At 42.5% G+C, this 20,474-nt stretch overlaps 1 protein-coding gene across 8 annotated transcripts in view; it reads left to right on the forward strand.

Moving 5' to 3' along the window:
* dtnb (dystrobrevin beta) overlaps positions 1–20,474 on the forward strand; it is a 219,284-nt gene that overhangs the window by 50,817 nt on the left and 147,993 nt on the right. For all 8 annotated transcript variants that reach the window (XM_062968863.1, XM_062968830.1, XM_062968834.1 and 5 more), the window contains exon 9: positions 6,945–7,069. In XM_062968863.1, coding sequence (XP_062824933.1) covers positions 6,945–7,069 — 125 coding nt within the window. The remainder of the gene's footprint in view (positions 1–6,944; positions 7,070–20,474) is intronic.

A 20,474-nucleotide genomic window follows, 5' to 3' on the forward strand; every position in this document is an offset into this window, starting at 1 on the left:
TCTTAGAAAGAGGCCCCCGCCCCCACCCCTAGCCCCACCCTTTAGTCCTAAAAACCCTCTTAGCGGAGATATAGAGGCTCAGCCCTGTCTCGGGCTCTTGGAAGGAGGCCCCGCCCCCTTCTCTAGTTCCACCCTCTGTGTCCCAACAAACGCCTCAGGAGAGGTATAGATGCTCAGCCCTGTCTCAGGCTCTTGGGAAGAAGCCACGCCCACTTGTCTAGCTCCGCCCCCTGTATCCTAACAGGCACCTCAGGGGCTCAGCCCTGTCTCCGGCACTTGGGAAGAGGCCCCGCCCCCATGTCCTAATAGGTGCCATCACTGCCCCCCTGGATCACTGCAGCGCCCACCAGGGGGCGGTAGCGCCCACTTTGGGAATTACTGGGCTAAAGTCAGCATTTTGACTTGTGCTCGGTAGCAGACTGGGAGCCAGTGCAGCTGACGTAATGGGGAGAAGGTATGCTCCCTGTAAGGAGTGATAGAGTTGAACATCATCTGCGTACAGATGGCTCCAAAACTCCGGATGATCTCTCCCTTCATGTAGATGTCAAACAGTCAATGGTATTACAGTAGAGTCTCACTTATCCAAGCTAAATGGGCCAGCAGAAGCTTGGATAAGCAAATATCTTGGATAATAAGGAGGGATTGAGGAAAACCATCATATTGGGTTATGATTTTACAAATTAAGCACCAAAACATCATGTTTAACAACAAATTTGTCAGAAAAAGTAGTTCAATACACAGTAATGTTATGTTGTAATTACTGTATTTACGAATTTAGCACCAAAATATCACGATATATTGAAAACATTGACTACAAAAATGGCTTGGATAATCCAGAAGCTTGGATAAGTGAGACTCTACTGTAATTACAAATTGGAGCCCCCAAATGGCGTAGTGGACTAAATGACTTGAAGGTTGGGTTGCTGATCTGAAGGCTGCCAGGTTCAAACCCCACCCGGAGAGAGTGCGGATGAGCTCCCTCTGTCAGCTCCAGCTCCATGCAGGGACATGAGAGAAGCCTCCCACAAGGATGGTAAAAACATCAAAACATCCAGGTGTCCCCTGGGCAACGTCCTTGTAGATGGCCAATTCTCTCACTCCAGAAGTGACTCAAGTTGCTCCTGACACAAAAATTTTTTTTTACAAATTCCAGTTGAAATCCATAAAAATGATTAAAAACATCTTCAAACCTAAAACCACAGCATCCTCTGACTTGATCTTTAAAAAAATTTTCTTTAGCCACTGCAAAGTCTGTCTCTTTCCCAGTTCACGCTGCACTGCCCTGTTTATCTAGAATCATAGAATCCCAGCTTTGGAAGGGACCTCTAAAGGCCACCCAGCCTGACCTCCTTCTTCTGCCAGACTTTTGATGCTTTTGGTGTCCCTTCCCTGGACATCGTGTTCATCTCCTCCTTGAATGGCTTTGCCTAGAGCAGCCCTTGTCTTTCTGAGGGTTTTCTAAAGGGGCTCCGGAAGTGCTGAAGAGTCAATTTGGCAGAACAAGCCCTTGACTCTCATCTTCGGCTTTCATCCCTTCAAAGGAGGCTTCCTCTGAAAGGACCCTTTTGTATGAACACAGGCTCTTAAGAGGAAGCCCTTTGAGTGTTGAGAAAATCCACAAATTTCCTAAGCCGCAGTGAGCTGGTGGGTTGCATTAGGCTCCTTTTAGCCCAGCCAGATTTGGTGCCTAGCTTTCCTCTCCTTGTACTGGACGTCCTCTATTCTCTGTGGCCTGCAATGGTCACTTTCCTCCCTACAAGAATGTCCTGGCCTCAATTTATTTATTTATTTACAGTATTTATATTCCGCCCTTCTCACCCCGAAGGAGATTCAGGGCGAATCACATTGTACACATATAAGGCAAACATTCAATACCATATAAACATAGAACAGAGACAGATGCAGAGGCAATTTAACATTCTCTAGCTTCCAGCTTCCTGAGGGTATGCTTGATTACAGCCACAGGGGGAGCAGCTGCTTCATCATCCACTGTGACGACAACTTCCTCATTCCAACGGCGGCTGGATGATTTTTATGGTGTTGTAAATTAGCCTCCCCACATATAGGTAAAGGTAAAGGTTTCTCCTGACGTTAAGTCCAGTCATGTCTGACTCTGGGGGTTGGTGCTCATCTCCATTTCTAAGCCAAAGAGCCAGCGTTGTCCGTAGACACCTCCAAGGTCATGTGGCCGGCATGACTGCATGGAGCGCCGTTAGGGTTAGTGCTTTAACACACTGAGCCATCGGAAGCGCCCCCCCCCCCATTTCCTACTTGATAGATGCAACTATCTTTCGGGTTGCTTAGATCAGCAACAAGCAGGGGCTATTTTTTATTTTTAATTGTCGGGTGCTCACCCCGACATGGGCTGACCTCGAACTCATGACCTCTTGGTCAGAGTGATTTATTGCAGCTAGCTGCTCACCAGCCTGCACCACAGCCTGGCCCCACAATCCCAGGAAAGACTCTGGAGCAGATCATGAAGGAAGCAGTCTGTAATCCTTTAGAAAGAAATGTTGTAATTACTCAAAGGAGATGGTGGCGGAGTATAAATAAAGTTTTATTATTATTAAAGTCAGCATGGGATTTCTCAGAAACAAGTCATGCCAGACTCATCTCTTTCCCAATAGTTACAAGCTTGGTAGATGCAAGGAGTGCTGTGGATGGAGCAGGTCTTGATTCCAGCAAGACCCCAGGGACCTTCTTGAAAGCAAACTAATCCAATGTGGGCCAGGCAAGGCTACTATTAGGTGGATCTGGAATTGGTTAAGCAACTGAACCCAAAGGGTGCTTCTCCCCAATGGTTCCTCTTCTTCATCCTGGAAAAGAAGTGACGAGTGGAGTGCCATGAAGAGGGTTCGGTTCTGAGCTCTTCAGTGCTGTTCAACATCTTTATTAATGATTTGGATGAGGGTTTAGAGGGCATAGGAGCCTCCGGTGGCTCAGTGTGTTAAAGCGCTGAGCTGCTGAACTTGCGGATCAGAAGATCCCAGGTTCAAATCCAGGGAGCTGAATGAGTGTCTGCTGTTAGCTCCAGCTTCTGCCAACCTAGCAGTTCGAAAACATGCCAATGTGAGTAGTTCAATAGGTACCGCTTCAGCGGGAAGGTAACTGCATTCCACGCAGTCATGCCATTGGCCACATGACCTTGGAGGTGTCTACGGACAACGCCGGCTCTTCAGCTTAGAAACGGAGATGAGCACCAACCCCAAGTGTCAGACATGACTGGACTTAACGTCAGGGGAAACCTTTACTTAATAATAATAATAATAATAATAATAATAATAATAATAATAACAACAACAATAATAATGGTTTTGCGAAACGAAATCCAGCATGTCTATCTTGTTTGCTGTGTCATACAACGTCGTTGTGTCAATAATAATAATAATTTTATTTTTATACCCCGCCCCATCTCCCCGAAGGGACTCGGGGCGGCTTACATGGGGCCTGGCCCGATAAAACAAACAAATAACAGTATCAAAGCAATAAAACAATTATCCCAGTAAAAAAAATCAACATCAATAAAAACAATCATTAAAATCAACAAGCAGGATACAGTGTTAAAAACAGGAGACTAATTCGTAGATCCCAGGCGAGATGCAGAGTGTTACGAAATGGGAAAAGGAGATTTCACAGTTGAATGGACAATAAAGTGCGGTATAAAATGGCAAGACAACAGCAATGGGACTATTATGGAATGGACAGATAGATACTTTTACCTTACCTTAAAAGGCATGCTTATAACGTTTGCCAATGAGACCAAATTGGGAGAGAGAGCAAATACTCCCGAGGACAGGATCAGAATTCAAAAGGACATCAACAGATTAGAGAGCTGGTTGACCAAAACTAACAAAATGCATTTCAACTAGGACAAATGTAAGATAATGACACTTAGGGAGAAAATATGAAATGCACTGATACAGAATCAGGGACGCCTGTCTCGACAACAATCCATGTGAGAAAGATCTACATATATCTTCTCTGTTACTCCCCTCCAATATCTATCCTCTCAACTGCACCACTATTTTATGACCCTGTTCTTTGTGGTTTTTATTCTTATTTCTTTCTCACCCCGAGTTTTAACTTAGTGTTCATGTGGCCCGCCCTTGTTTTTATTGTTCTTCTGATTTTGCGCTGTAATGTATACAGTAGAGTCTCACTTATCCAACACTCACTTATCCAACGTTCTGGATTATCCAACGCATTTTTGTAGTCAATGTTTTCAATATATCGTGATATTTTGGTGCTAAATTCGTAAATACAGTCATTACAACATAACATTACTGCATATTGAACTACTTTTTCTGTCAAATTTGTTGTATAACATGATGTTTTGGTGCTTCATTTGTAAAATCATAACCTAATTGGATGTTTAATAGGCTTCTCCTTAATCTCTCCTTGTTACCCAACATATTCGCTTATCCAACGTTGTGCCGGCCCGTTTATGTTGGATAAGTGAGACTCTACTGTATTATCATTTATTGTATTGTTCAATGTGTTATGATTTGTTGTTTTTATATTCTGTTATAATGTATTGTTCTGGGCATGGCCCCATGTAAGCCTCCCCGAGTTCCCGTTGGGGAGATGGTGGCGGGGTATAAATAAATTATTATTATTATTATTATTATTATTATTATTATTATTATTATTAACACAACGATGTTGTATGACACAGCAAACAAGATAGACATGCTGGATTTCGTTTCACAAAACCACAAGTCGAACACTTCCCAAGTGTCTAGGACTGTGTGATGTATTTTCGGATGATGCGTGCAGATCCCAGCAGGGTGGCCTTTTGCAGTTGGCAGATGGTGATTTTGTCAATGTCTATTGTTTCCAAATGCCGGCTGAGATCTTTTGGCACAGCACCCAGTGTGCCCATCACCACCGGGACCACCTGTACTGGTTTCTGCCAGAGTCTTTGAAGTTCAATCTTGAGGTCCTGATAGCGGCTGAGTTTTTCCTGTTGTTTTTCGTCAATGCGACTGTCACCTGGGATGGCGACATCAATGATCCAAACCTTGTTCTTTTCCACAACTGTGATGTCTGGTGTGTTGTGTTCCAGAACTTTGTCAGTCTGGATTCGGAAGTCCCACAGTATCTTTGCGTGCTCATTTTCCAATACTTTTGCAGGTTTGTGATCCCACCAGTTCTTTGCTGCTGGGAGGTGGGACTTGAGGCATAAGTTCCAATGAATCATTTGGGCCACATAGTTGTGCCTCTGTTTGTAGTCTGTGTGCGATTTTCTTACAGCAGCTGAGGATATGATCCATGGTTTCGTCAGCTTCCTTGCACAGTCTGCATTTTGGGTCATCAGCTGATTTTTCGATCTTGGCCTGAATTGCCTTTGTCCTGATGTCTTGCTCCTGGGCTGCAAGGATCAGGCCTTCTGTCTCCTTCTTCAGGGTCCCATTCGTGAGCCAGAGCCAGGTCTTCTCCTTATCAGCTTTTCCTTCAATTTTGTCAAGGAACTTATTATTATTATTATTATTATTATTATCATCATCATCATCATCATCTTGAGTCTTCATGGAGAACAAGCTGAACATCATGAGCCAAGAGTGTGATGCAGCAGCTGAAAAAGCCAATGGGATTTTGGGCTGCATCACAAGGAGTCTAGTGCCCAGACTGAGGGAAGTCCTTGTGCCTCTCTATTCTGCTTTGCTTAGACCTCTTTATCTGGAATCACACTGTGTCCAATTCTGGGCCCCACAGTTTAAAAGAGAGATTGAGACTAAGCTGGAAGGAGTCCAGAGGAAGAGGATCAAAGGTCTGGAGACCATGAATAATCCCCATGAGGAGCGTCTTAAAGAACTGGGTTTGTTCAGCCTCAGAAGAGAAGGTTGAGAGAAGAAATGATCACCATGTATAAACATGTGAAAGGGTGTCATAAGAAAGAGGGATCAGGCTGGTTTTCTGCTGCCCTCGAGACATGGGTTCAAATTGTCGCAGCTAGCAAATTGAGTTCCAAACTCTCAACCCCTTCTGCGGAAGCTGCACCCTCGTCCAAGGAGAAAAACTCCAAAACAAACTGTCCTTTGGTAAAGAAAGATTTATATAAACAAAACATACAAAACACAGCCCTTTGCTTTTATCAGCAGCAAAAACAAAGCTTTCTTATCTTCAAGCTTTAACCTTTGTGGTTTCTGGACTCTCCGTCTTCAAACCTCTTCAAACCTCTCTTCGGTTCCACTTCAGTAGCTTTTCAGCAGCAATACCATCTTTGCTACCATCACAGCATCTTCATATTCACCTTCACACCTCTCCTCTCACTCTACAACAACACCACAACAACACCACAACAACACCACTAACACAAGACTTACTCAGACTCTATTAATAGCCCTCAATCTAAAGCAGGTGTCTTAATTGCTGCTGGTCAAACATAGATGGGACATGATTCTTGCAAACACTTATTCATTTTCACATAAGAAATGACCCAAATAATATAAAACTCTGACACAAATGACAGGAAAGGAGATTCCATTGAACATTAGGAAGAACATCCTGAGCGGTTCACCAGTGAAACTGTTTGCCTCAGAGTGCCATGGGAGCTCCTTTGGCCATCTGTCGGGGGTGCTTTGATGGTGCTTTTCCTGCATGAATATAGAATAGGATTGGAGAGGATGTCCCATGCGGTCTCTAGAATTCTATGATTCTAAGTTGGTTTCACAAGAGCTGTCTGCTCCAGAGGATGTCTTCTTTGTCCTAGAGCTGTGGCTATGTTGAACTCCACGGTTTTGCATAGATGTGGCATTGCGGACTATGCGGTGGTGGTTGGGGTGTGTAGGAATGGGTGTTTTGTGATGTATGCAGGCATTTAATTTCATTGTGCAATAACATAGTGACGATAAAGCTATTCTATTCTATTCTATTCTATTCTGTGGAGTGGCTGTGCTCATAATAATGCCTGTCTCTGCTTTTGCTCCCGTCTGAAATTGCAGAAATCGCCTGCCAAGAAGCTGAGCCACGCCATCAGCAAGTCCCTGGGCTGCGTGCCCAGCAGGGAGCCCCCGCACCCCGTCTACCCCGAGGAGCCCGAGAAGCCCCTGGACCTGGCCCACATCGTGTGAGTAGCAGGCCTTTCCCTCTGCTTCTGGGTGTTTGTTGGGGAAATGTTTCATTGGCCAGCCAGGCATGGGCCAACTTGGGCCCTCCAGGTGTTTTGGACTTCAACTCCCACAATTCCTACTTACTTACTTAGGCGATCCCTCGTAATTCGAGGATGATTGTCTTCCACCCTGGGGGTGTGTCTGTAGATGGCTGAAGAGACCTATTCTTGACCCGCATGTTCTCCCTTCCGCAATGAGGACATCAGTTTCCAGGTGGAAGGCGGTCCCGGTCAGGGTCAGCTTGACGCGCCTTCCTCTTGGCACGTTTCTCCCTTAAGCCCTCCATTCGTGTCTCTTCGAACTCCGCAGCACTGCTGGTCACAGCTGACCTCCAATTAGAGCGCTCAAGGGTCGGGGCTTCCCAGTTCTGTGTCTCTGCCACAGTTTTTGAAGTTGGCTTTAAGCCCATCTTTCAATCTCTTCCTGCCCACCAACATTATGTTTCCCGTTCTTGAGTTGGGAATATAGTAACTGCTTTGGGAGACGGTGATCTTTGGGCATTCGGACAACGTGGCATTCAGTCCAGCGGAGTTGATGGCGTAGGAGCATTGCTTCAGTGCTGGTGGTCTTTGCCTCCTCAAGCACGCTGACATTTGTCCACCTGTCTTCTCAAGAGATTTGCAGGATTTTCCTGAGGCAACGCTGATGGAAACGCTCCAGGAGTTTGGTGTGACGTCTGTAGACCGTCCACGTTTGCAGGCGTAGAGCAGGGTTGGGAGGGGAATGGCTTTATAAACAAGCACCTTGGTATCTGTACCGATGTCCCGGTCATCAAACACTCTCTGCTTCATTCTGAAAAATGCTGCACTCGCAGAGCTCAGGCGGTGTTGTATTTCAGTGTCATCTGTAGACCGTCCACATTTCGCAGGCGTAGAGCAGGGTTGGGAGGGGAATGGCTTTATAAACAAGCACCTTGGTCTCTCTACGGATGTCCCGATCATCAAACACTCTCTGCTTCATTCGGAAAAATGCCGCACTCGCAGAGCTCAGGCGGTGTTGTATTTCAGTGTCGATGTTGACTTTTGTGGAGAGGTGGCTGCCAAAGTAGCGGAAATGGTCAGCGTTTTCTAATGTGACACCGTTAAGTTGTATTCCTGGCCTTGCAGAGGGTTTAGCTGGTGCCTGTTGGAAGAGCACTTTGGTTTTCTCGATGTTCAATGAGAGGCCGAGCTTCTCGTATGCTTCTGCGAAGGTGTTGAGAGTGGCTTGTAGGTCTTCTTCTGAATGCGCACAGACTATGTTGTCATCAGCATATTGGAGTTCTATAACAGATGTTGTGGTGACCTTGGTTTTGGCTTTCAGTCTGCTGAGGTTAAATAGCTTGCCATCTGTCCGATTGATGATTTCCACCCCGGTGGGAAGCTTCCCATCAACAAGGTAGGCTGTTAGGAATTGTGGAAGTTGAAGTCCAAAACACCTGGAGAGCCCAGGTTTGCCTATGTGTGGGTCAGACTGTTTTCTCTGGATCAGTATCTATCTTTCATCCTGGTGATTGTGTGCCATTGGGATAGGATGAAGGGGAAATTAACCTCTTAATAGAGAAAATCCCAGCAGCAGGCTTAGGGTTTCAGTGTGGTGCTGATAGTTCTGCCCCAAATGCCTCTATTTGTGTTATGGGAGAGCTTCACTAAATAGACTGGAGGAATGGATACACCGAGTTTTGCCTTTTCTGTAACTTGGATTTGTCTGCGACAGATCAGATTTGTACTTGGTGCTGTTGGTCTTCTCAGTGGTGGCCCCTTGGCTATAGAACTTCCTCCCCAATGATATTAGATTGATCCCTTCCCTCCTGGTTTTCAGGAAAAAAGTGAAAACTTGGCCATTGAATCAGGCATTGGGTAGTAGTGCAATACGGAATCGGCATAATGTAGCAACATGAATTACGACTTCAGGACTAGGTGTCATGTTTTTAACAGTTTTATTGTATTTATATGTTTTGTCTGTTTTATTGCTAATGTTTTGTATTGTATTTCATATTTGCTTGAATATGGCCAACTGTAAGCCGCTCTTCGGCCTCTTTGGGGTGAGATAGAGCGAGATAGAAATATAGCAAATAAATAAATTTGTAGTGGGGACAGGGATACCCGTGTGTGGGAAATCTATATTAAGATGTGCCATTGGTTATTGTTTTTGCAATGGTTGTGGTACAATGACAATTTTCTGAAATTATGGACTATTGCTGATTATTATTTTAACTCTCTATATGATCCTGAATGATGAACCTATTTTCTGGAATTATTGATTACACTAGGTAACTAAATTTGAAAAAAAATTCTGGTCCTGCCACAAACTAGGTTAAATTGGTTGAGACGATGACATATTCATTGAAAAACTAATAATGATGATGATGATAATAATAATAATAATAATACTGCACTTTATCTCCCCTGAAGCACAGAATGCTTAGAATACATAGAATACTTCAATACCTAGAAGAATCCTCCACCTTGTGCGACTGTGGAGCAAAACAAACAATATTATAATATATTGTATATGCTTATAGTATTAATAATATTATTTTGTAATACAATATAATACTAATAATACAATATAATATTAAATATATTTTATATATTACATGTAATATTACTAATAATATTACAATATATTGATATAGTACAATATAGTAATTTATTGCCAGTATTGTACTATGCTAATAATATAATATTGTATGTAAATTTAATTTGTAAGCAGCTCTGAGTCCCCTTCGGGGTGAAAAGGATGGGATATAAATGTATTACATAAGTAAATAAATAATAACTCTGCATCTGTATGCTTGCCCACAATGCCCTGCCTCATGTACAAAGGAATAATTGTTTAAAGCTACAGACAATGTAGTCACTGTTGCCTGGTTTTGGTCTAAAACTATTTAGCAGCTTGTGATCCCTTTATTTAATCAGTTAAAAAGTTATATATTTGTGCAATGCTTTTGACACTAAATAAATAAAGAAATCTCTCCTGAAGCTAAATGTGCTGCAGGATGTCCCACAAAAACAAAAGTTTTTACAGTTTAATAAACTTTTTCCATGTTTTTTGATAGAACCAATTAGGAAATGATATGTGTAAACCAGGAACAAAAATCGTGCATGTGCATCAGTGGGTTGGCATGAGTGTTAGAAGAGCCATAGTGGGTCATAGATTCGTATAAGCCCAGCCATGCGCCTGTCCATTCTCAAAGCCTTCCAGCTGGATATGAGCTGAGTTCAACAGCATCCATTCCAAAGGGCATTAAATCAATGTGTTGTCGAACGCTTTCATGGCCAGAATCACAGGATTGCTGTGTGTTTTCCGGGCTGTATGGCCATGTTCCAGAAGTATTCTTAAATGATTCTAATGCACTTTATCTATTTATGAATTTGTTACCCATAATGTGCACCGTACACTTAGCTTATCCACTATTGCAACCTCATTGTTTTTAACCTGATGTTTTAATTTTGTGTTGTGTTTTTTAACTTATTGTGTATATTTTTTTTACTTATTAACTTATTGTGTATATTTTTTATTGGTTTTTGTTTTTGTCCTTTGATGTTTTATATTTTATCATTGCTTGTATTTTGATTTTGCTGTAAGCCTCCTCGAGTCCCCTTCGGGGGAGATGGAGGCGGGATATAAATAAACATTATTATTATTATTATTATTATTATTATTATTATTATTATTATTATTCTCTCCTGATGTTTCACCCACATCTATGGCAGGCATCCTCAGAGGTTGTGAGGTATCTTCCTGACAACCTCTGAGAATGCCTGCCATAGATTGGGCGAAACATCAGGAGAGAATGCTTCTGGAACATGGCCATACAGCCCGCAAAACACACAACAAGTCAGCATTAAATCAATCCATAGAAGATGAGGCTACAGATGGGCAATAGCTAGTGTCCATCTATAGCCTCATCTTCTATGGATTGAGCTAATCCCCTTTTAAGGTTAGTGGCCACCACTGCATCCTAAAGTTTTACACATTATCTGTCCCAAATCTCCCATGATTTGTAGGACATCCTGGATTTGGGTGCAATGAAATAAAGAAATACCTCTCCTTGCTGCTCATCCCTAGCTTCAGGTTATTTAGTTCTTCACAAACTCTCGAGTGGACACCACTTGGACCTTTTATCTGTTTGTTTGCTTTCCATTTGCTGCTAATAGGATCTAGAAGTTAATCTCTTGTCACTGCTATTTACCTTGGTTTCCTCAATCCCCTTCCTGGATTGCTGCCTTTGAAGTAATGAGTAATTGTTGTTAATAGGGTCTTTTCCTTTTTAACATTTCTTTTGTGCAAGTATATATTCATTTGGTTCTGATTTGGGCAAGACTTCTGGTTTCCAAGGGCAGCTCCCCTTTCCTCTGACCGATTTCCTTCTGAAACAGTTCATTAACCCTGTCGACAATCTTTTGCACTAGGAGAATTTCTCTAAATGTGCTTTTAAATGATTTCCGGTCTTATTGGAAATATTTAAGGCTCTCAGCTGCTCCTTTCAGCTTCTCATTTTGCCTCTCCTTTTTGAGGAATGGGTGGGTTTGTGCTTAATAGGGAAATAGAGGGACTGAAAGTACTGATGCTGCATGGTGAAAAAGTGCAAGATTCTTGTTTTTGAATGTGAATGGTGGTTGTGGGTGTGCATGTATGTCTACATATTCCTCGCAACTAGAAGATAGGGAGTGCCTAAAGGAAGCCAAGCGCAAGGTGAGGGGAAGCCCATCCCATGTTCTCTCTCTCGTCTCGGCCAGCAGTCTGTCTGGTTTGGCTCGATTGCTGTCAGGGGATGATGGGGTGCATAGTGGATTCCAAAATTCATCATCCCGGTCTCACCTCCTTCTCCAGACTGTATTCCCATGCGGAGAATCAGCAGGCGAAGTCCAACTGTTGATTAACTTTATTTACATGTCTATTTACAGTTTTGCATTTCTCGGCTTCAGAGCATAGCATTCATAGTCCATCTTCAGAGAATGCTCAAGCCGAACTCCACACATAAGATAAACAACATTCCTTAGTCCGGAAGAAGTTCCAACCCTCAAAGGCAGGAAATCAAGTCTGATAGGTCATAGCAATCACAACAGGCTGTCAGTCAAAACTAGCCTGCTGTTAACTATTTCAGTACTGAAAAATACACACTCTTGCTCATCAGCAGTAAACACTTGATTTACATTTCATACAAATACAACCATACTCCAACAATTGCTGCTGGTGGCTTGTCTCCCGCAGAGGAGGGCTCTTCTGAAGTCTGCAACAAGCTTGGAAGGGGTTAATCTGACCTTCTCCTTAAGGAAGGTATCACAGGCACCTGGGATTATTTGTGAAGGCTTCTTGAAAGGAGCAGCAGTTGTGAACTCTTGATAAAAGGGTTCTGGAAAAGATAGCTCTTTGTTAGCTGATAACATTGTACCTTGGTATTCATGTCCTGGATCTTGGCTTTACTGCATCTGGGATAGTATTCTGGATTCTGACCTGGTTCTTGTCAAGATGAATGCCAGGGGTCAGGGTGCGTGTTGGTGAGTTTCTTCAAAACCATCGATCAACAGCTCTGGACCAGCACCCTGATGAATTGGTGAACTTCTTCCCTCAACAATTCCTCCAATGTCAGACTCAAAGACATCTGCAGTCTGAAGTTCAAACACTTATTTAATATTTACAAAGATATTTACAAAGCAGCAAAGTCCATCGCTCGAAGCCGACATTCTTCGGCTCGGCTCGTCTCTCACACTACAACAGAGAGATAAGAAGGCACATTCCTCAGTCTGAAAGAAGTTCCGACCTCCAAGGCCGGAAATCATGTCTCATAGGTCACAACAGGCTGTCAGTCAAACTGGCCTGCTGTTAACTGTTTCATTGCTGAAACACACACTTGCAAAACAGCAGAAACACTTGATTTACATTTCATATACACACAACCAAAATCCAACAGTTCTGGACCCTGTTGTATCCTGGACTCTGACCCTGATCCTTGTAATCCCGTTCCTGGACTCTGTGATATCCTGAAGCCATGATTCTGATTTCTGGACTGACCTCCTGGCTTGATTTATGGACTTGAATTTCGGTTTGTATCCTTGGTTTTGTTTTTGGAACTCCTGGCGTCTGAGTATTGGATTTCAGCCTTGGCTACTGTTTGTTCTTGCTCCTGACCTGGCTCTGAGTCCTCTTCTGTATTAACTGGACTCTTGGCTTTGGCGGTGTTCAACATTAGTCTGGCTGTGTGCTACAATTCTGTTATTTTGGCCAGACCTTGAAACATGGAACTTTGATTTACTTTGAATGAGTTACTATTGACATGGAACTTTGATTTACTTTAAATGATCGATTTTGAAGAAGAATATTACAAACCTTGAGAACATTATCAAGATTATATTTGTTAAAATTGGACATTGAAATATGTACTTATCTGTACAGTTGGAATATATAAACTGATATTACAGTCATAATATATGTGATTATATCACTTGAGGAAATATAGAACTATAACTTACTTTAAAGTATAATATATACCATACTTTTCCTTTCTTCCTTTTTGCAGACCTTGAAACACTCAAGGCTTTAGTTTTCTTTATAAGTAAATATGGTCTTGACTGACCTTATATTTATCTATAGCAGCCATGGACTAACTTCGGCCCTCCGGGTGTTTTGGACTTCAACTCCCACAATTCCTAACAGCCTACCGGCTGTTAGGAATTATGAGAATTGAAGTCCAAAACACCCAGAGGGCCAAAGTTAGCCCATACCTGTTCTAGGACATGTGTTTGCCTTGGTGAAGCATCCTAAAGCTTAAAACCGATGAGACGGGACATCTTGCTGGTCTTATCTATCATTGGCTGCCTGTCTTCCAGATCCTCCATTTCCCTCTGCAAAATTTGGAGGAAGAACGTGGTCTTTTTCTCCAGGTCTTCTTCCACACCAAGTCATTTTTTTCAGGAAAAGCAAGGATTGGGGGGAACCAGGTTGTTGGTTGGAAAACAAGGATTATTACACTGGACTAAGATCCCACCTTGGGAGAAAGGTGGCCTACAAATCCAAATAACTAACTAACTAATGCTTAGGTCCTAAGATAGAAGATCTATGTTTATTAAGAGAACAATGTACAAAACACCATGCAATAGATGGAAGTCACTTTTATGTGTATATTTTATTTTACAACACCCTCCTTTCCTTTGATGTATTTATATATATTTTTATTTACTCTTTCTTTTTGTTTTTGTATGTTCGATTTTGCTTGTGTTTCACTCCCTCTCCCTTAATGTTTATTCTTTTGAGTATGTAAGTGTATGTGATCACCTTCCCTACCCCCCAAAATATACTCACTTTTCTTGTTTTTGTATTGGTTCTTGTGTAACACAGTTTTGGTAAATGTACTTAATAAAAATCATTTTAAAATGCTTAGGTCCAGTTTTGAGAATCTAAAATGCTCCTAGAAGATTGAACCTATTCGGATGGGTCTGTTTTAAAAGGAACTAAGTATTCTCTGTTTTTCTTCGGTTAGTGAGTGAGTGAACGAAGGATGGAAGGATGGAGCAAGAGCAGATAGCTGTCCATTTTGTACAAATATTTTATTTATTTTATTTACAGTATTTATATTCGGCCCTTCTTTCTCACCCCGAAGGGGACTCAGGGCGGATTACAATGAACACATATATGGCAAACATTCAATGCCAACAGACAAACAACATACATTAGACAAACTCAGAGGCATTTTTAACATTTTTCCAGCTTCACGATTCCGGCCACAGGGGGAGCTGTTGCTTCACCGTCCAGTAGTGGCTGTACTTCCTCATTCCTTTCCTCGTGTTTTGCTGGCAGTTTTATGGCGTTGTAAATTAGCCGCATAAAGCGTCCCTAAATTTCCCTAATTGACAGGTGCAACTGTCTTTCGGGGCTGCATAGGTCAACAGCAAGCCGGGGCTATTTATGGTTGGAGGCTTAACCCGACCAGGGCTTCGAACTCATGACCTCTCGGTCAGTAGTGATTTATAGCAGCTGGTTACTAGCCAGCTGCGCCACAGCTTGCACACTTTCTTGTTTCATATGGATATTTGCAACATGAGATCTTGAGGGGCCTTTGTGGAAAGCATCTTCTTACCCCCCCCCCCCCTGTTCTACAGACCACTTTGAAAACGTTCCTTGAGTCCCAGGTGGGTTGACCCCCTCCAGAAAGTCCTATTGGCTAGTTTGTTGAGCTGTCAAGAGCCCAAGGGCCTGGAAAACAAAGGAAGTGCCTAGTATGGAGAAATGGATTAATAAAGTAATGGACGTGATGAATATGGATCACAAAACAGAAATCCCAAAAACAGCACGGATTGGAGACCCATGAAAGAGTACTTAATAAAAGAAAAAATAAACATTCACATAGAATTGATCTAAGGAAACTTCCTGGGGAAATATTAGGAATAAAAACAACATTAATAACAAATGCTGTTAAACCGTTTCTTTTAAATATAAAAGTAAACTATATGATTATGGCGGAAAATAAAGAAGACCAATTCCAGAGCTCTGGAAGTCACAGAGACTTATAGCAACTGAGAAATGATATGTATATATCTACTATTAATTTTTCCTTTTTTTTTCTTTTCTTTTTTCTTTTTTCTTTTCTTTTCTTCTCCCCTCATCTTCTCTTCTTCTTCTTTGGTTTTTCATACACGTTATGTTGGTATTTGGGTTGTGGTATCTAAAAGATACTTTTTTTATTCTAAAGGGGAAAAAGACTACTGGTTGTATTAAGAAAGATATAAGTTGCTTGTAAAATGCACAATTAAAACAATGTTAAAAAAAAGAGCCCAAGGGCCTTTTTCTTGGAGGGCTCTCGGCCAGAGGGTTGCTGTAAGTCGAAGTCAACTTGCTGGCGCAAAACCACAACAACAATATCTTGCCAAGCCTCCATTTGCTGGCAGTGACAACAAGTGCATTTGTCCTGGCACGCTGTCCTGGCCCAGCCTTTGCCTCCTCTCCAGCCTTTTCTATTCTGTGCAATGCCTGCTCTTGCCTGCTCAGCAAAACTTTCTCTCTTATGCAAATGGATGGATAAATGCTGTCCTTCAAATCCCTTTGTGGGAGGGAGGGTCTGATGGGTGCCCCCATAGCTCTGACCTTAACCCAGGTGTTAGGACGTGGACATGAGCAACTAAACAGGGCTGGCTTTGGGTCTCATTATAATAATTCCCTAATGGAAGAGGTGGACCTGTGCCAGCGAGGCCACTTGGCCCTGCAAACCGCCACATCCCTCTGTTGTAATTTTTACATTTGCAGAAACTGAAATGCCGCGCTGTGTGTGGAACGCTCGAGAGTGGGGTCAGGCCACTTTTCCTGGCCGGCCTTCTTCTCCCATATAAAGGGTTGCTGAGACTGGGAAGGTGGGGTGCAGCATTTGGACAGTTGAGACAAAGCTGTTTTTGCAGAGATGTCAGAAATACTGCAAATTAACAGTGGGGCTGGGCTGTGGCGTAGCTGGCTAGTAACCAGCTGCTATAAATCACTACTGATTTAAAATACGTGAAGGGAAGTCATAGGGAGGAGGGAGCAAGCTTGTTTTCTGCTGCCCTGGAGACTAGGACACGGAACAATGGCTTCAAACTACAGGAAAGGAGATTCCACCTGAACATCAGGAAAAACTTCTTCACGGTTAGAAGGGCTGTTCGGCAGTGGAACTCTCTCCCCCGGACTGTGGTGGAGGCTCCTTCTTTGGAGACTTTTAAGCAGAGGCTGGATGGCCATCCGTCGGGGTGCTTTGAATGCGATTTCCTGCATCTTAGCAGGGGGTTGGACTGGATGGCCCATAAGGTCTCTTCCAACTCTACTATTCTATGATTCTATGATTCTATACTGACCGAGAGGTCATAAGTTCGAAGCCCGGGTCGGGTTAAGCCTCCGACCATTAATAGCCCCGGCTTGCTGTTGACCTATGCAGCCCCGAAAGACAGTTGCACCTGTCAATTAGGGAAATTTAGGGACGCTTTATGCGGGAGGCTAATTTACAACACCATAAAACTGCCAGCAAAACACGAGGAAAGGAATGAGGAAGTACAGCCACTACTGGACGGTGAAGCAACAGCTCCCCCTGTGGCCGGAACCGTGAAGCTGGAAAAATGTTAAAAAATGCCTCTGAGTCTGTCTAATGTATGTTGTTTGTCTGTTGGCATTGAATGTTTGCCATATATGTGTTCATTGTGATCCGCCCTGAGTCCCCTTCGGGATGAGAAGGGCGGAATATAAATACTGTAAATAAATACATAAATAAATATTTTTAATTACAAAAAATGGTTGACAGGCACTGAAAGACTTAAATTGGTGCAATGATTAAGCAAAACCAGTTGGATAATACAAGCAGGTGTGACTGTGAGTTAGTTGCTCCTCCTGTGTGAAGATGTCCTTCTGTGTGAAGAATGCCTCGGTGTAAAGAGTGCTGTGTTTGACTGCTCCAAGGAGAGAGCTGCTTCAGTTTGAAGCTTGTATGTTCTTTATCTCATAGAATCATAGAATCATAGAATAGTAGAGTTGGAAGAGACCTCATGGGCCATCCAGTCCAACCCCATTCTGCCAAGAAGCATGAGAGAGAAGCCTAGCATGAAGAGAAGCCTAGCATCTACATGAGAGAGAAGCCTAGCATGAAGGCAAGAAGCTGAAGCAAAGATATAACAAGGAAGTATAAAGTGTTGTGGTAATCTCTGAGCGGTTAGACTCAATTTAACCTCTGGGGGAGATTCCACCAAAAATCAGCAGAGTAGCAAAAACAAAGCTTTCAAATGCAACAGTTACTTACAAAGGGCGAGCAAAGAGAAGCCTTTGACCATTTAGGATTGCAATGGAGTGCAGAGTCTCAGTTAAAAGTTCAAAAAGTATTTATTCAGGTAAAAAGAACTCCATTGTAGATAGAAAGGCTTGGGAGCTGTCTAGTCTACTCTAGACTGGTTTCTAAGGAAAAATAAGAAAGGAAAAATAACAAACATCTAAATAGTTACATCTTGCCAGGAGAGACAGCAAGATGCTTCTTGTTAGCTAGAAGAACAAAGGGAGAAGAATGAACCAAAATGGTCCCAACCTCATGGTCCAGTTTATTGGGGCCATAAAAGACATTCTGACCAATGGGAAGTTAGTGTCCCTAAAGATTCACATTTCTACTAACTTCAAAGTAAGGGACGTGAAGTAAACAGGATAGAGTGAAACACAGTAAAGCCTATCTAGGCATGCTTTGGAAAGAATCTAACTCTATCATCTATCTAACTACATCTAGACTTGAGTAGTCCAGGATGATTCCCAACATAAAGAACATAGTTTTTGTTATGGAAACTTTTCTCTGGTAAATAGTACAACCATATTATTTTTCTGCAAGAAAAGCCTCAGAAGGAAGATAACAATAGTCTGTGCTTTTATTTCATCTTATACTGGCTACTGGTTCTGGGTCACACTGCGGCTGCTAAATAAGATACCCTGCTGTCTACTTTTATAGTGAAGATCTTTTATTATTAAGCCCATTCGCTAAACAAGAGACTCTGACCCTGGCACACAGCGGCGGAGTCCCCTTCTCTGGAGGTTTTGTAAACAGAGGCAGGATGGCTATCTGTCAGGAGGGCTTGGATGGTGTCTTCCTGCCTGGGAGATCTGTAGGGAAGGCTTAGATGGCAGAAGTCGGGCTAGTTGGCTCTTTCTATTGTAGAAGTCTCCGATTATATGATGCAGGTCTCCCAGGGCAGAACGGGTAAGGTGTATTACTTAACTTACTTAACAAACACCCGTTGAACTGAAAAACATTTTCATGGAGGAGATCCAAGATATGTGGCATGCAAAGAAGTGCCTTCATTCCTAACTCCCTGAGTTCCTATGCTATTCCCCAGTCAAAAGAATTAGTATTTTTCCTGAATTGAGAGTTCAGGCAGCCACCAAGTTACAAACAAGAGAGGTTTGGTAGGTTTGTTCTGTCAGAGTATTGCAGCATAGCGATAGTAGTATGAAAAGCAATGAAGCGCAGAATGAAGCGACACTTCGAGACGTCAGTAAAAGCAATATACAAAGCTTTACTGAATGGAGCAGTAAACAGCACAAACAGACTCTTGCAGACAACAAACAAACACAGGACTGATCTGTTCTCCAACAGATCTCAAACTCGACTCGAACTCAAGACAGACAGAACTGACGCAATAGATATGCACATACTCTTGTGTCTGGATCCTCCCTAGTTCCAGCCACACACCAGGTCTTTAGCTCATTAGTGATTAACTCTTTACACACTATCACACACTCTGGATGATGCAATCTGACTGCAATACAAGCATGGCACAAATTACATTTAAACACTCTCATTATACAAATCTCACATTGAAATGTTCTTAGGTTGAATTTGTATGTAAGTTGGAAGAGTTGCATGTTTTAAGTGTAACTCTAGCCTGTATATATTGTTTAGTTTTGGGTGACATAGGGATATGTGATATTTGCTTTGCTGCCTATGCCCCTGTTCAGAAGATCCCTCCTCTCTGTCCCTGCGATAATTGGATTTTGAGAAATGTGGCTTGTTGTGCAAACAAGGATTGTTGATGAAGCTTCATGCCCATGATGATAACTCTTCCAGGAGTAGATTTGCCTTCCTTCTGAAGGGAAGATTCCTCTCACTTCCTGTTGTCTCACCCCCGTTCTTAACTAGGAGTCGCTTGTAAACTGGATGTTTGTAACTCCAGTTTGTGCTCTGCCTTTGCTGACCCCAAGGGCTTGCAGTCCGTTCTGCTTTGATTCTGGGCCCAGGAGCCAACCTTCCCTCACGGGCTGCATATTCTATGAGTTGCTTTTTGTCCTGGTTACGTTTCACCTGGTTTTAGTTTTATTCATAGTATAAACACAGCTCACTTTTGTGAAATTTAGCTGTACAGTATTTATTCCAACTTTCATAATCCACCTTCAGTTCCAGAGTGTTTCTTGTACAATGAATACAGTTTGTCACTGCTATAACTGTGGTTTTTAACTTTGAGTATGTTTTGATGTATTTTAACTGATTTTTTTACAGCTGTTTATGGTTTATTCTGTTTTAATTTTTGTGTATATGTATATTTTAAATTCTATGCTAATGCTTTTATGTCAAGCCGCTTTTGAGTTCCCTTTGGGGAGATAAAGCAGGATGTTAATAATAAATATAATAATAGTTATTATTATTATTGACACAACGATGTTGTATGACACAGCAAACAAGATAGATATGCTGGATTTCGTTTCACAAAACCACAAGCCGAACACTTCCCAAGTGTCTAGGACTGTGTGATGTATTTTCGGATGATGCGTGCAGATCCCAGTTGGGTGGCCTTTTGCAGTTGGCAGATCGTAATTTTGTCAGTGTCTATTGTTTCCAAATGCCGGCTGAGATCTTTTGGCACGGCACCCAATGTGCCCATCACCACCGGGACC

Source organism: Anolis carolinensis, chromosome 1 (genome assembly GCF_035594765.1).
Source record: "Anolis carolinensis isolate JA03-04 chromosome 1, rAnoCar3.1.pri, whole genome shotgun sequence".
NCBI classification, from domain to species: Eukaryota; Metazoa; Chordata; class Lepidosauria; order Squamata; family Dactyloidae; genus Anolis; species Anolis carolinensis.